At 36.1% G+C, this 17,802-nt stretch overlaps 1 protein-coding gene across 2 annotated transcripts; it reads left to right on the forward strand.

The window, feature by feature from the left end:
* The first annotated feature begins 4,678 nt into the window (after positions 1-4,678).
* On the forward strand, positions 4,679-16,900 carry LOC108673809 (DNA-dependent metalloprotease SPRTN). Of its 2 annotated transcripts, none has more exons than XM_018161680.2 (7): positions 4,679-5,380; positions 10,738-10,906; positions 11,529-11,637; positions 11,780-11,899; positions 12,816-12,952; positions 14,201-14,310; positions 14,707-16,900. In XM_018161680.2, exons 1-7 carry the CDS (start codon positions 5,203-5,205, stop codon positions 16,422-16,424), a joined length of 2,541 nt encoding a protein of 846 aa, XP_018017169.1. In that variant the 5' UTR covers positions 4,679-5,202; the 3' UTR covers positions 16,425-16,900. The 2 variants fall into 2 exon arrangements, with proteins under 2 accessions (XP_018017169.1, XP_047736096.1); XM_047880140.1 differs by lacking the exon at positions 4,679-5,380 and adding an exon at positions 8,725-8,795.
* The last annotated feature ends 902 nt before the right edge of the window (positions 16,901-17,802 follow it).

Here is a 17,802-nt window from a genome sequence, read left to right on the forward strand (position 1 = left end):
TTTCACAAAATGCTTTTAGCAAATCCATCTGAATTGTTCATAATAAATTTATTTTCACCAATCATCACTATGATTGCTACACAAGCCACAAATTCAGTGCATTTTCCAAAAGTCTTTCATGACTATATGGCATATATGGTCATTTCTATATATATATATATATATATATATATATCATTTTTCCAAAAAAACACCACAGCCCCAAAATAGTGTTTTAGGCTACATTATCATGCCTCTACAAATCATCGATCAACTGACCATTGTTCCATTACATCCTACCATGCCCATAAATCTAAATGTATCTTTTTAATAGATGTTATTTTTTTAAAGAGAGAAGACAAGAAGTAGCAACATCTGTTCAATTAATCAATAGAAGTTCATGAAATTCAATTAAATTGAAGTTAGATTGCTACTTGTTATGTTTGAATAATTTAATTTTAAATGAAATTTTTTAGAGTAATACTGCAATAAAGATCTTTAATAGATAATTTTATTGTTTGTTTCAAGAATAAGTAGACGTATATATACCTTATAGTTGTTCATACTTCATACTTGTACTATTTTCAGAAATTTCAATTTGTGAATATTTTAATGCTTGCTTAAAACTGGTTACTTGCCTGGATGACAAGCATAGGGTGGAATGCTATGACTGTGAGTGGCTCTATTCTGAAAGGTCCAATATTTATCTGGGTTATGGCCAGGTAGTTTTTTTTAACTATAACTAGTTTCAAGACTTGTGGTGTCCAAAGCACCCAGGTGAAGTGGGTGAATATTAAATCATATTGGGTGAATCATAATTGCTTGCAGCATTTTCTTAACCCGGCAATGCATTTCGAAATTAGCTGGCAAAACTTTAACTAAAAATCCATATCTTTGCAATGCTGCTTGAGTGCTTGCACCTTTTGCAACCTGGCAAAGCTCCTCCCCCTCCCCACATAGTGACAAATTAGAGATTTTTAAGAATCTGTTTTTTTTTATTTCTACATTTACACAATTTTTAAACAATTTCTTATGTAAGATATACTGGTATCCATGATACTTTACAGGTCTACTCCTAGGTCTCAAAAATGAACTTGAGGGAGAGTCTAGAAATACTCTCTGCTTTGCCACCTATTGGCAAAGGTGAGAGGCACCTATCTGCCTCTGCTAGAAATACCACCTATTGTCAGCAGGTTGGGAAAAGTCTGCCTTTTTTCTGAAATATTGTGGCTCTAACATGGCTCTATTGTGGCTCAATATAGCCACGTGGCTCAATATCATGGCTCATATCATTTTAGTAGGTATAAAATCTTCCATCTCTACTGTCATGTATTTTTGTTTGAGTGAAAAAATTGCAGTTTGCACTTTGCACGGTTTGCTAACATGTCATTTCATAAAATTGTCAACTTCTGCAATCAGCATTACTTTACCATGCCCACCAAAACATCCTGCAGAATGTCATAATGATGTCAACCAAAATGTTTTGTTGAAGATTGCGCAGATTTGTGGTCATATCAGATGATAACAGCAGTCAGACTGCAGACTACTGACTGCATTAACACATGTTCAGCCTACAATATAGACAAATATTATTGTTGCCATTGTCTATTTTAGAGTAAAATTAGAGATTTGGGCTACTAACACATGCACAGACTTGGTAGCCAGGTAGGGTAAACACACCATATTCCGACATCGTGGGTAATTCCAACACTTCCCAACCTTTTCCTTCATATTAAGCTTTGTCTTAGTTCCATGCATGCGTAGATGGTTGAAATAGTGACATACTATTGCACACAATATTTCTGCAAAACACTAAGTCTGGCAGGAAAATGTTGAGATCCTCAGAGCGAAAGTCCACGTCACCCAGTGGGAACATCAAAACACATGTCAAAGTTGATAATGATAGTTGACCTTGCTCTACCAAATAGTGATGAACTGTTTGTCTGGAGACTGGAAAGAATGTTATGGTTTAAGACTTTTAAATAAGTCTTTGAATATATTAGGAATTCTTTAAGCATACTTGTATTTGCTGATTTTAAGTGGTAAATAAATTAATAGATGATTAAGTTAAGAGATGGTTTTAGACTTTTAGACACATAAAAACTAATTCCAACACAGCTCAGAATTAGACACACACAGGTGACAGCTTGTTCTGAGCTGTGTTGTATTCCAATACAGCTCACACAGGGCGTCGGAATTCCAACACAGGGCGCCGGAATTACGAATAATGATTTTGAAGCGCTGTTGGAATTAGTCTCACAATATACCAAATTTATTCACACAAAGCATCGGAAATTTGGAATTATGCGATTTTGTAGATTTGAATTCTAAAGGCTTTTAAATAAATAGGGCAACAGTTTGTGATGTTTAATCATTGCTGGCTCATAGTGTGGTGTTTTGAGAGTGACGTAAAGCAATCAGAATTTGAGTTGTGCATACAGTGATCTTTTTATAGCCATTCATTAAAGTGTCGGAATATGGTGTGTTTACCTAAATAAATTTGTGGCTTGTAAATGGCATTTCATGGCTGTTGACTGAGATATGGAATTCACAGCTCAAAAAATGGAATCACAGCTCAAAGAAATGGAATCACGGCTGGCAAATCCATAAAACCACAGCTCAAAAAATTCAGTCACGGTTTGCCAAGTAGGCTAGATCCTAGATGTAGTATTCCATGCCTGCCTGTCAGGCTGTCAGAGAGAAGGAGCAGAGCAACAAACTCTGGCCAGGTTATTAGTTTGGTAAAACCGTAAAAATATGAAATACAAGGTGATTTAGGCAAATTGATCATTTGATAGGTCATCTGCTCTCTGCCATCATCATAGGTGGAACTTCTTGGCAGGTTTATAGCTACAGTACTCAATACAGTTACAGTACTCAATACCAATACAGTAGTAACAGTACCAATCACCGATTAATTATGGGCATATGGCTGAACTCGCCGCTGAACTTCTGAAGCAATATCAACATATACATGTAGGTAGATGCTTAATTCTTCTTTTCTGCCTTTTGCCATTTGGTATGGCTGTAGAATATCTATAGTCTAGATTCAAAATACTGTTAACCTGTTACCTGTTTCATGTATTGCAATCAAATATTCCTAGATGTCTATTGTTCCTGTTCTTACTCACTTCCTAATCTATGTCTGAAGGTCAGCTAAAGCTAATACCGACGATACTCAACAAAACTGAAGATGTACGAAATGAATCACTGAGGCAAATAATAAGAAACAGTGAAAATACCAATTATACATAGCAGACACTAGGAAATTCATCAAGAAGCTGGTTTCGGCATTGGCGCATTTGTAATTATTATTTATTAAAGTAGTTACTAGGAATAGGTACCGTACATATATCATTAGGAATCATCCGATTGTCCAACTTTCCAAGTTACCCCAGATGCAGGTACCGAAAACCGAGACCGAAGAATTGAAATATATATATTAGCTACATCTGAGCTTTATTTAAATTCTAACAGATCAGTTATAAACTGACCCCGTTATGCAAAAAACGAAAGCTTTATTTAAATTCTAACAGATCAGTTAAAAACTGACCCCGTTATGCAAAAAAAACGAAAGCAGGCACGTAAAATGTGCATTTCAAAGCTGAAGTTCGGACAACATTATCCGGTAGAGCGCACTGAACGGACTGATTCATCTTGGACGTATGATGATGATGATTTGAATTTGAAGGCTTCGAGTGCTAATGCACTGCCCAGCCTGATCTCAATCATTAGTTGGGGGCAACAAGAGAAAGCTTGGGCCCAGCCACAAGCCAGAGCACTCCAGGCAGGGAAGTGTCATCAACTAGTACCGGACACTTGTCACATGCTTCAGAATGTAGAAGAAAAAAAAAATAATAATAATAATAATAAGTATAAATACAAAAAAAAAATAATAATAATAAGATGGAGCATGCAAGATGGTGCAACATGCCTCTTTGCAGAGACGTAGAGTAGCATCATGACATCATGGTGCTGCATGCAAAACTAGACCAACCAATAGAAGATATGTAGACATGCAAGATTGGAGTCAGTGAGAAAAAAAATAATAATAATAATAATAATAATAATAAAATAAAATAAAAATAATATTACTAAATAAATAAAACAAACTAGGTTTGACTCAATATTAGGGATCAGGCAATAGTGAGGGCCTATTCAATTATTGATTACAAGTTACATCTGAGCAACCACTCCACATTGCTGCAAGTAGTGCCGCAGGTATGAGAAAATTTGATGACGCTGCTTGCTGGTGACACCCGCACCCAGGGCAGCTTGCAGACCCCAAGGAAGTCCCAGTGCAGTCACCACACTCATGAATAGTGCTCTTGGGCCAGTGAACTTAGTACAGCTTAATATGAAATGATCTATTGTGTCTCCCACGTGGCACACTGAGCAAAATCCAGTTGCTGCCATCCCAAATCTTGCACGGTGAGCACCTACACCGGCATGCCCAATGCGTAGCCGAGCTATAGCACATTGTAGTGGTCTAGGCAAGGAGCTGTAATCAATGTAAGTAATGCTATCATCAAGGTTGTATCTAAATTGACCACAACCAGAGTTAGCTATTTGTGTTTGCCAGTATCCATGCCAATGTCTGCTGAAGGCCAGTGTTAACACTCGAAGAGACTCCTCAAAAGAGAGTATAGAGCAGGAGGACCTGTCAGCACTGTGTGCTNTCGTATGTGGCACAAGGTAGGGCATCCTCTAGCTACTAACTTGGGCAATTTAGCTTAGCGCTAATAATGTAGTCCTTTGTTTTAGAAGAGCAAATTGCTAGCAATTCTTAACAAATAAATGTCACTTTATTTTGAAACACATTTGTACCCTGATCTGCCTTCAGCAAATTATTTCCCTGAACATGATACTGAAATTTACACCCCAATTATGTGAGCTCTAGTTGATCAATTGATACAATGTTTATGATCCTGTATACTAATGATATTTTTCATGTGCACACAGTTGCTGGGACTTCTGCACGGACTAAATTCCTGTGCAAACGTGGGATACTGGGACTTCTGGAACAGCCAAATCCCCCTGCAGTCGTGGAGCTACATGGATGCGTCTCCAAAGCTCCAATAAGCATCAAACAAACAAACAAACAACTGTCTCAACGACCCATTGACCCAAGTCACAGTAGTGGCTAATTCTTCAAGCTGAAAACATCGAAATTTGATGTGAAATATATCTTGAGTGCAGATCTGTTCTAATTTATCTAACTGTATGTCTAATGTATCGTATGATTTTATTTTTAAATTTCATGCAATGATGGATACATCTGAAATGGATCTACAACTTGCTATCCAACTCCAAGAACAGTTTGAAGAAGAAATTAGACAACAAAGATCAAGTTCAAGCAGTAACTCTAATAATGTTTCTAATTCCAAATTAAATACCTCAAGTGAGTATAACTTTAGCATAAAAATTACTAGATTGCTTAAGTCGCAAGTTTACCAGGAATTTAAAAGAAAACAGCCAGAATATTAACCATTTCTTAAGAATGAAAACGTTTCGGAGTCCAGCTCCATCATCAGTTCAAAAGTTTAAAACCTATAAGAAAATCAGAATCAATTAGAAAACTAAATTCACATCAAAGATAAAAACATAAATTGACAAAATAAAAACAAATACACATAAAGAGACAGGCCTATCTATTTACAATTTCAAGGGGATACTGGATAGGAGCTGAAGCCTGAAGGCTGCATTTGAACCAGGTTTCTGTTTAAAAATGTACAGGTATTCTAAAATCCGTAGGTCAGTAACACCGGTCGTGTAAGCTAGAACTCTGAAATCACTATCAGACACCGGAACATTGCACTGCTCCGCATGGACGCGCACAGCTGAATGAGGAGGATGCGCAAGTATTGTTCCCGACTTCCCGTTCTAAAGCTTCTGCCCTTATGCTCTGCCAGCCTAGTGTAAAAATTGCGAGATGTCATACCGACGTACGCTGATGTGCACTGCGCACAAGTGCACAACTGTATCTATATACTAGTAGTAGTTCCCGAATCCCGATTGTGACAGTAGGAACCTGATTTATTGTTCTTTTCCCTACTTTGGTAAAGCATCTGAGACTATGGCTAGGGAATAGAAAGATTTGATCAATAAATATCTTCCGAATGTAAATCTGCAGGTGCTATTGGTGAATAACTTCAAAATCGGTTTGTTCTTAAAGTATAAAGATGCTCTCCCTCTTTTTATGCGTTCATCCCTAGTATATAGATACAGTTGTATGCAGTGCGCATCAGCGTACGTCGGCACGGTATGACGTCTCGCAATTTTTACACTAGGCTGGTGGAGCTGCTGCACTGGAGCATAAGGGCAGAAGCTTTAGAACGGGAAAAATACTTGTGCATCCTCCTCATTCAGCTGTGCGCGTCCATGCCGAGCAGTGCAATGTTCCGGTATCTGATAGTGATTTCAGAGTTCTAGCTTACACGACCAGTGTTACTGACCTACGGATTTTAGAATCCCTGTACATTTTTAAACAGAAACTTGGTTTAAATGCAGCCTTCAGCTCCTATCCCCTTGAAATTGTAAATAGATAGGCCTATCTCCTTATGTGTATTTGTTTTTATTTTGTCAATTTATGTTTTTATCTTTGATGTGAATTTAGTTTTCTAATTGATTCTGATTTTCTTATAGGTTTTGAACTTTTGAACTGACAATGGAGCTGGACTCCAAAACGTTTTCATTCTTAAGAAATGGTTAATATTCTGGCTGTTTTCTTTGCTTTTAAATTCCTAGTATAACTTTATTCTTACCAGTAAAGCAGGTAGTGCAAAAATTTCAAATTAATTTTTAAAACTCTAATCAGTTTTTCTTCTTTATATCTCATTGATAATTTACTGCATGGCAAGATTGAAACTTTCCTACATAGGTATGATTAAAATCATTTGGCTCCAAAGTAAAATTTTTTATACGTTTGGATTCTCATGCTCATGGCTCAATTGGGCCCTTTTTTTCATAATTGATAGGCCGTAATCCATGTAGCAGAAATTGTGCAGCTCTAAAAAATATTGGAAAGCTCTGTTCATAGCCCCAAAAAATAGCTAAACCCTATACTTAGAGTTTTTGACCAGCATAGAGTTTATTAGGCCCTTCCTCAAGTTCAAATGCAGAGAGTTTTTTAGACTCTCCCTCAAGTTCATTTTAGATAGGTACTATAAGTAGACCAGTAAAGTACCTATCATGGATACCAGCAGTATCATACATAAGAAATTGGTTTAAATCTTGGGTAAATGAGGCAATTAAAAATGAACAGATTCTAAAAAATCTCTGGTTTGTCACTATGACTGTTCAATTTTGAGTACTATAAGTAAGATAACACTTCTAAAGAATCCAGTGTCTCCAATGTTACACATTTACAAAGAATTTCTAATTTATTTTCAAATACCTAAAAAAATTAATTCCTAATTTTTTTATATTAAGGAGTAGGCTGGAGAGGAGAAGGCGTGGAGAGTGTAAACTGTAAATAAACAAGCAATAAAAAAGTTGGGTAATGCTACTAATAACAATAAATATAAAGAGAAATAAAGTATTACCTAGTGTTTTGGGAGCTAACAATATTTGTGTAAAAATGGCCAAAATTACCATGCAATAAATATGACCTAGCAATACCCAACAAAACAACCCTATTTACAGTACGGTATATTGAAATTATTCTCCATCTCCCCTATTATCCTCTTGGGTACTTTTATTTCATCAACCTATTACTTGCGTAGACCTAAGTCACCTAATACTTCCACAAACCTTCTCTGGCTTCTCTGCACTCTCAATCTTGTCCCAATACCATCAAATGGAGTAATAAGGGACGGTTTTGAACGTTTTTCCTTGATAACTTCTTATCATGAAACATTTCATAAACAAGTTTAAGCTCATTTTAAAGGTATTTGCAAGGGCTATTGTATGATATTCCAAAAATTCCATATGCTATTCGTAACTTTGTAAGATGCCAGATGCAAAATAAAAGCCTCCTGAACTAAGCCTGGGAATGGGGTAATTAGGGACACTTGAAATGAAACTAAATTTTAAAATGTTTGAAGCATGCAGATTGCAGAGTGTACTCATCTATTACTAACAGTACTCTGAAGTCCTCCTCTTCCTTTGTAGATGATTTAGATGTCTAAATAAATGACATTTTCTGTGATTTTTACATGTTTTCCATTTATTGATATGATATTACCTTATCCATACATTACTGTATTATTGATATTACCTAATCCATGGACATGCCATTGAGCATTTACAACAACTTTGTCCACTGCAAGCTTCATATCAGCAGCCATGTAGCATTTCTTCTGTATCTGTAAGCTTACATGATAGCTTGTAATTCCACACCATTTTAATTTTAATTAAGTCAAGTGAATTCACTACATAACAATGAAAGATTGTAAAGAATATACCTGAAACACAAAGGAATATTTTTAGTGACAACCATCATATTTTTTATAGAAAAAGCATAGTTTAGGTTAATTACTTTTCATTCTATGTTGCCCGGTGAACAATTCTATCTATGACATTTTATGCACAGTTTGGTAATGTCCAATGATGCACAAATTTCTTGTCAAATGAAATTTTTTTGCTGAGTGAAGTAAATGTAATCAAAATTTTTTGTTGTTATTGATTTTTTGGTAACTGGAGCTTTTGCTAACCAAGGCTCTACTGTAAATGTGTTTTTAAGGGTGTCTTTTATTACCCCGGGGGGTGTCCCTTATTTCCCCGTCATGCAGAAATGGCTGCCATTTTTTTCTGAAATCAGTTATGCTAATTCTGTCAACCACATTTTTAAGCCATCTCCTGCATGCAACTTTTATGTAAGTAAATTTTTTAATACTTTGAATTTTTTTTTTGCTACAGACCTTAGAAGGGGTACTTTTCCAAAATTTGTATTTCACACTTTTTTTAAGGATTTTTTTTAGAGGTAGTAAATGTTTGATTTCTTAACTTGCTTTATGCTACATAGTAAAAATGTTGAACTTTATACCATAAACTTTATGCCACTATTTTTTTGTTTCACAATGTTTTAATTAGTTTAGCTGCTACAACATTTCTATGAAATGTTGGAGGACTGTCCCTTATTACCCCACCCATCCCTTATTACCTTGTTTGATGGTATCTTGGATCCTGTACCTGGCTCCTCTTTTCCCCTCTTCTTATTCCAAAAATTAATTTTAAAATGAATGTGTGATTCGTGACAGCTAGCAGATACAAAAGGCCTGATGTCTGCATATCTTTTCAGTGTCACCACAGTCCAAATCCAATCCTACTATAAAAAAGTTAAATTTTCAAAATTATTTATTCTGTCAATTGATTCATGCATTGTCTCCATCTTCATGCAAGTTGGCAAAATTTCAGATTGATTGGACAGGTAGAAGTGTGTTACAATCAATTATATGATTTGGAGCAGACAAAATTATTTTTTCAATTTTGTTAATAATTTAAAATTTTTAAATGTGTAAAATTATTTATCCTGTCAAGTGATTCAAGCATTATCTCCAATTTTATGCAAGTGCGCAAAATTTCAGATAGATTAAAGAGGTAGAAGTCTGTTAAATGTTATATAATTATAAAATTTAAAGCAGACAAACAAATAACAAGAAGTGAATTTAAAGAGAAGCAATGTGAAAAAAAAATTTTAATAAATATTAAATATACCTGAAACAGAGGGTAATATATATGTGACAACCATAATATATTTTGTAGAAAAAAAATCATAGTTTAGGATAATTACATTTCATTCTATGTTGCCCGGTGCACAATTATGCCTATGACATTCTATGCTCAATTTTGTGATGACCAATGATGCATGAATTATTCGTCTAGTGATTTTTTTTGTCAACTGGAGCCTTTGATAACTGAGGTTCTACTGTAAATGCATTTTTAGGGGTGTCTTGTATTACCCCGGGGGAATGTTCCTTATTACCCTGTCTTGTGGAAATGGCCACCATTTTGTTCTGGTTTGAGGTACAAAAATTCCATCGATGAAGCTTTAAAGCGGCCACCTGTCTACAACTTTATTTTCCAGCAAGATTTCTTAATATGGCAAATATTTTTTTATTACACTTCTTAGCAAAAGTAAAAAAGTAAAAAATATTACTTTTTAAACATTTTTTTAAAGATTTTTTTGAGCTAGTAAATGTATGACTTCTCAACTTCCTTTATGCTATATAGATAGGTAAAATGTTGAAGTTTATGCCACTATTTTTAGTTTTGCAGTATTTCAAATACTTTTGGTGGAGGACTGTCCCAATTTAGCTTGCCATCCCTTATTTTCCCATTTGACGGTATCTGGCTCTGTCTCTCCCTTTTAAAATACAACATTATAAGATTGTTGTGCCATTCAAAGAACCATATCTTTATGAAACTAGGAATCATTTGAGTGAATTTGAAGTTTATTTTACAACCAGCATTGTATATGAAATGAGTGATCATTGTCTATCAGACTGTTGATTAATGTGCTGTCAAGAGGTTTTCTAACAGATTTTAGTTATTTTTTTTAGTGCTCCAAATAAAGTGAACTTTATAATTGGTTGTACCTACTTTTTATTGAAAATTAGTTTTAATAAAAGTTTCTAGAGGCTGGTTTGAATAAAATTGGTAAAATTTTAATAAAATATTCATAAAACATTAAAAAAATAAATCATGTTATATATATTCAAAATATATGTAATAAAATGTATATGAAATGACATATGACTGTACTGATTTTTACTTGAATGCTTTTATACATCCTTAATTTCACAATAAATTTTCCAGATGGTTCTGACAGTGACAACACCAAACTTACCGTATCATTGGTGGACCCAGTGTGGGAGTTGGTTGATCCAGCTCCTGATGTTCACGCACTCTTCTGCACCTACAATGATCAGTTTTTCTGGGGCCAATTACACACTGTGTCAGTCTCGTGGAGCCCTCGGATGACAGTGTAAGTTTCAGCTTAGTTTTTCATGAATTATCATAGGTACCAAAATTAGACATATATAATAATGTTGTTTCTCACTATGTGTATTTTTCTATTATATTGATATAGTATATGTTTCTATTCCGTTATGGTGAGTAAAACTAAAGGTTTCAGCTGTGATAAGAAAAGACAGGATTTTTTATATTTAAAGATGCACAGAATTGGTTCATTAAATCAGTTTTGAGTTTTGAATGAATTAAATCAACACATTTCATTTAATTCATTCATGTTATTGTATTGAAGTTAAGAAGTGTTGAACTGTTGAATAATACCTATCTATTTTTCATGCAGTGGAAAATTTTTATGCATATTACATGATTTACTGGACAAGGCAACCACAGACATTAAATTGTAGTCAATTATATACTATTTAAATGACCTGCAGCAATTGACCAATATGAGCATATATAAAATGAATTAATACAATTTTAAAGATTAATTCTTTATATAATTCACTGAATGCATGAATCAAAGTGAACAGGAATTTAAGGTATTTTCAAATGTATAGTATTAATAAATTTTAAGGGTATCTTCCTTGTATTAAGAGTCTTTATTTCAGAAGTAATTAATTGTATCAATTGTGCAGATGTGCTGGAGTGTGCAGCTACGAGGGCAGGGGAGGGCTCTGCTCCATCCGTCTCTCCGTGCCTCTCCTCAAACTGCGGCCCCGCAGTGACCTTGTTGAGACGCTCCTGGTGAGGACTTGGTATATCATTAGTCTTCTGGAATTGCAAGTTTTATAACATTAGTCTTCTTCTTGCAATAATCAGCTGCTTTTAATAATGAACTACTTGCTATAATACTGCTCGTAACACTAAACTAAGCCGGTGTGTGCAGCACGAGATGATCCACGCGTACCTCTTCGTGACAGCCAACAACAGGGACAGGGAAGGCCACGGTCCTGAGTTCCACAAGCACATGCACCGCATCAACGCCAAGGCTCGCACCAGAATTTCTGTGAGTTTTGTCACTAGATTCTTGCATGGGGGAGCGAAACTTGCATAAAAGTGAAAATTTGTCATCAATGATGCTTTAGTTTTCACAATAATGTCACTGAAATCAACATTCACAGTGAAATACCAGTAATTTGAGCAACTTGATTCGTGTATGGGGTGTATATAACGTAGAAGGGAAAATTTGTTATCAAATTGAAACATTACCACCAATATTGTTAAAATTCAGCTAATATTTTAATGCATTTATATTGCTCTGTGAAAGTTTTTTTATATCATTATAAAATTTTCCTGAACATACTCCCCTTTGTAATTGTGACCTCAAGAGTTGTGTTCTTGCAAAAGCTTGGATTAAATACTAACAGCATTAATATTGTTAGATAGTATAAAGTATTATGAAATATTTTAACTTGTGTTGTACATCTGTTTTAACTTATGTCTGGGAATGTTTTTATTGATGCCAGTTAAACTTAGAGCAATTTTTCTGAACAGTTAGGTTCAAATTTGAATTATCCTCTGTGGCTAGAAAAGAACTACTTCTTACAGTGTTATTGAAAAACTGTGAAAACATCGAATAATTTGACGGGATTATTTGCCGTTTCAAAGATGCCTGTAAAATTGACATCACTTCAACTATCATTACTTTGAGAGTCCAATGTAAAATTTTATCATTCTTAATGGCAAGGATAAAAGTTTTTTTTATCTATATGACCCCAAAATATTGTGAATTGTATTACTGTTTTACCACGTATTATACGATGAGGTTGGCATAGAAGTTTAGCATTCTTCACGGCCAATATGCAAAGTTAATTAATCATATCAGTTAAGCAAAAAGTACTTTCTAATTCTTATCACAGTAGAAACAAGTAACTATAATGAACAGTACAAGTAACAAGTAACTATAATGAAGTACATGGCAGGTATACCATTCATTCCACGACGAGGTTGCCGTGTACAGGCAGCATGTGTGGCAGTGCAGCGGACCTTGTCGTCACCGCCGGCCTTACTACGGTCTTGTGAAGCGCTCCATGAACAGGGCACCGGGGCCTTATGATAGGTTGGTACCATATATTGATGGGTTGGTATGACATTATGATAGGTCAGTACCACATTATGATGGGTTAGTATGACATTATGATGGGTTAGTGTGACATTATGATAGGTTGGTACCACATTATGATGGGTTAGTGTGACATTATGATAGGTTGGTACCACATTATGATGGGTTAGTGTGACATTATGATAGGTCAGTACCACATTATGATGGGTTAGTATGACATTATGATGGGTTAGTGTGACATTATGATAGGTTGGTACCACATTATGATGGGTTAGTATGACATTATGATAGGTTAGTGTGACATTATGATAGGTTGGTACCACATTATGATGGGTTAGTATGACATTATGATAGGTTAGTGTGACATTATGATAGGTTGGTACCACATTATGATGGGTTAGTATGACATTATGATAGGTTAGTGTGACATTATGATAGGTTGGTACCACATTATGATGGGTTAGTATGACATTATGATAGGTTAGTGTGACATTATGATAGGTTGGTACCACATTATGATGGGTTAGTATGACATTATGATAGGTTAGTGTGACATTATGATAGGTTGGTACCACATTATGATGGGTTAGTATGACATTATGATAGGTAAGTTGGGTTGTCATGATAAGTCAGTATGACATAATGATAGGTAAGCTGGGTCGTCATGATAGGTCAGTATGACATAATGATAGGTAAGTTGGGTCGTCATGATAGGTCAGTATGACATTATGATAGCTAGGTTAGGTCGTCATGATAGGTCAGTATGACATAATGATGGGTAAGTTGGGTCGACATGATAGGTCAGTATGACATAATGATAGGTAAGTTGGGTCGTCATGATAGGTCAGTCGGGACCTAATAGGTACAATCTAACGATATGTTAGTACGTCCCAATTATAGGTCAAATTAACGCTAGGCTGCCAGTTAAGGCGAAGTATTAAGGTCGGTTGGGAGCCAAGCGAGTTGTCTTCTTGCACAAGCTTTGACTCACACTTACAAAAATGATCCAGAAATCATGTTTTTTGTTGGAATATTGCAGCCATCATAACTTGATTAATGAGTATGAATTTATTTATAAATCGACACTAATTGTTTTATTGGTATTTTCCTGTATGTGTTTCTTTGTAATCAAGTAACAATTCCCAATCCCTTGTTGCTGTAATAAATCTCTTTTAGTATAGAGATTATTTTCAGTTTTATTTTATTTGATTTAATCTAATCTCAATTGGTTCTGATATATGGCAGGTGGTGGGCAAATCACCAGCGCTCGTGTGGCGGCAGCTATACTAAAATTCGAGAGCCTGAAGGTTACGCAAATAAAGGCGTCAAGCGGAAAGCAACAGATTCATTGAATGGTAAATAAAATATTTCAGTTTTGTTGCAGAACGTATAAATGACGCATAGTAACATTCTGTTTATTGACATAGTTTGGCATGGTTAAATTCTGTCATACAAAGTAATTTTCCATAGTAGCGTTTGATTAAATGACGTAAGCTTGCATATTTGTGTTGTGTTTATAAAGATAATTTTGCATAGTTACGTTCTGGTTAACTAGGTAATATTGTATGGTAAAATTCTGTCTCGTAGGATAATTTTTCATGTTATCGCTGTGCTGAATAAAGTAATCGTGCATGTTAACATTCTGAAAATAATTTCTCTCATGGTAACGCTGTGTTGAATAAAGTAATCGTGCATGTTAACATTCTGAAAATAATTTCTCTCATGGTAATATCCTGTTTATGTTGTTCCAGAAAGTGAAGTGAAACGCAACGCCAAAGCCCCCCTCCCTGCTGCCGACATTCGCCAGTATTTTACTGGCGCTGGAAAATCTTTGACTGTGGCCTCTGGTGTCACTCGCAAGCTCCCATCCACTGATGCAAAAATGCCTTCAACAAGCAGCGTGAAAATGCCCAAAGATGATCACTTAGCCGCTGGTAATTTAGGAAAATCCCAAGCCAAACTGCCGAATTCAGATCAATTTACCGCCAACAAAAACATTCGAGGATTTAGTTCGACTGCATCTGGTGTCGTCAAGTCAGTCGAGGTTGGGAACGCTTCAAGGTCCAAAATAGTGGGCTTTGACAAAGGTTTAAATAAGAACTCTAATGCTCAAAAAAATATTGCCGGGAAAAGTTTGGGTGCAAGTTTTACTGATAAAAAATCTGGTGGAGGGCTTACTTTCGGTAGTGGAGGTACGTTTGTGTTGAACCCAAGAACAACCACCACGACCACCGACAGAAAAGAAGCTGAAGAAGTGAAGGCCAGGAACTTGGGCAACGGGTTGGCTGTTAGTAGTACTGGAACAGGATTCAAATTATCAAATGGCAATGTAGAAAGCACGGTTCCCGAATCTGGTCGGCCTGTGTCCAGACTTTTATTGGAATATGACGCTAGAATGGCTGCGCACAACGCGCTAAGAGAATCAAATACTAGAGCTATTGCAAGCAAAAAAGGAAACCAAGGTGACCCTAGGACTTCTAGTTCTCGTGGTTGTAGTGCACAACTTCCTACACAGGGCAACTGTACAACTCCATCTGAAATTTCCGAGAACAAATTTTCCAAATCTTCTAAGTATTCTTTAAGCGATAGTGATGAAGATTGTGATACAACGAAAACGTGTCCGTTATGTCAAGCTTCTATTTCATCGAATGAATTCATATCTCACATTTCTGTGTGTATGGGAGATTGGGGTGAGTCGGAGAATTTGTTAGTTGAAGATTTGCCTCTCGTGTCAGCTCTCAGCGATCTCGATGCTCGAGAAATTAATATGAACGAAACCTTTGAAGATCATAAGTCCACTTCTGGCGATAATGAATGTAATGAACCGATAACTAATATTCCGACGGAATCACACAAAAATATCACTTCTGCAACCACCAAAAAAATTAGAGAGTCCCATTTAACTGGAGCGAACTCAGTCAGCACGCAGAAGATTGTGGATAGCAGCAAGCCTTTAAGAAATATCGCCAGTCGAGACGTTGTTAAACGCAATTCCTCGAATGACTTAACTCACGACGAAGATTTCGTCTGTGTATCAGACTCTGACGACGAATTTGACGTCAGGTACTGGGAGAGGCCGGTGATGTCAGTAGTGCAGTTGTCAGGAAATTTAGCTATACTTGACATAGCCACACGAGACGCAGCCACACTTAATATTGCGACAACTTTGCCTGCTGGGACGCATTCCAATGCAAAAACCACGGCTTCTAATTACTTGGGAACTGAAATTACTTCGGGCCCTGGGACTAGCATGGACCCTTTTGGCGGGCCAAGAGCTGGGGTAAGTAGCGGGAGCGGCATTTCTGGGGCAGGTGCCTCGCTTGTTGACGGTCTTGAAAATCGTGACTTCGAGACCTGCATGAAGAAAAAGGATGTAGGATCTGCTGCTAAGTATCCTTGTCCTGTATGTGGAGAGTTATTCACAGAAGATTACATCACCAATACTCATATTGATACTCATTTCGGTTGAAGCTTGAACATTATTTTCGGCTACATCACAAATGAGTAATCCAGAGCGCAGAGGAGTTGTAGGTTGTTGCATCATAGAGGGCTTTGATTTTTATTTTTCCAATGTTACACAGAACTTCAACTTTTTTTGGCTAAGAATCGGAACGTTTGTTCACAAGAGGCTGCGACGTATATTTTTAAAATGTGAATACAAATCTCTGTTTTCTGCTATGAAGCACACTAAAAAAATTTCGTTTGTTGCATCATAGATGGCTTTGATTTTTTTTTGTACCCAGAACGTTCTTTTGGCTAAGAATCGGAAAATACAAAGTTTGTAGTTTGTTCACGAGAGGCTGTGATTTATATTTTTTTAAATGTGAATTCAAAACTTTCTTTAAATTTGAATACAAAACTTTGATTTCTGTTATGAATCACAAAAAACTGTAGTTTGTTGCATCATACGAGGCTGTGATTTGAATTTTGTAAATGTTTCCATCTTTTAAATAGTCTTTCTATCCTCCTATTATCAAATTGCTAAAATACACGATAATTTCCGTTACTTTTGGGCGAACTATAAATAAGTGAACTGTTCGAACGGTTAAAAACCGCATTGAAGATGTAAATGGAATTATGCGTGTGAGTTACGGGTTCGAGCTCCGGCTAGCTGTAAAGAATTCTTGTCGATGTCTGCAAGTTGGCCAGGGCGGTTAAAAATAACTAAACTGCATCAGTGACAAGCGTGTTCGAGACCCAGATATCTTTGAAAATGAAAATTCTTTGATGTGTCGCTGGCTATGTTTACGATTGACTAGTCATAGAATGATCAACAGCGATATTGGTATTTGCGGTTAAAAGTATTTAGCTGTGGCCTCATAGCAACGGTTCCTCAATTCACTAAACTAGACGAGTCCTATAACTCTGCATCGAACCTAGATTACTAATCTACTTACAAGCATCAATAAAAACCGTTAGCCGTTGCGAATGGCTGTCCTGAGGCTTCGTGACTTCCTTGTCGTGACCGGATTTTCTCTTAATTAATTGGCCGGATGGTCAATCATCCAATTCTAATTGGTAATTGATTGATACGAGTCCAGGCAAGCGTTGTGCAGAACGTAATTCACTCAGAAATATGTACGGGTCATATTGTCTCCATAGTGACACGATTTCTGCGCGTGACACTGATACACTATTTGCCGAGCCATACTGGGGCAGGATGAACCACACGGGGGAAGAAAGTGCATCGATATTTGAATAAAGTTCCATTAAGTTCTCTGAGTGCATAGTTGCCTGATGTCTCAATGATAAACCAAGCCAATGTTCGAGCCATTACATATTTAATACATTATTGACATTATCCATCCCGTCGCACGCGATATATAATTTTTATTGTCTTGATGATG

Source organism: Hyalella azteca, unplaced genomic scaffold (assembly GCF_000764305.2).
Source record: "Hyalella azteca isolate HAZT.00-mixed unplaced genomic scaffold, Hazt_2.0.2 contig4675, whole genome shotgun sequence".
NCBI classification, from domain to species: domain Eukaryota; kingdom Metazoa; phylum Arthropoda; class Malacostraca; order Amphipoda; family Hyalellidae; genus Hyalella; species Hyalella azteca.

Excerpts from the sequence above, each read along its gene's own strand:
- LOC108673809 (XM_018161680.2), top strand. The coding sequence starts at position 5,203 with ATGTCTAATGTATCGTATGATTTTATTTTTAAATTTCATGCAATGATG. Across the intron at positions 5,381-10,737 it reads TTCCAAATTAAATACCTCAA|ATGGTTCTGACAGTGACAAC; the intron begins GTGAGTATAACT and ends TAAATTTTCCAG. Across the intron at positions 11,638-11,779 it reads ACCTTGTTGAGACGCTCCTG|CACGAGATGATCCACGCGTA; the intron begins GTGAGGACTTGG and ends CGGTGTGTGCAG.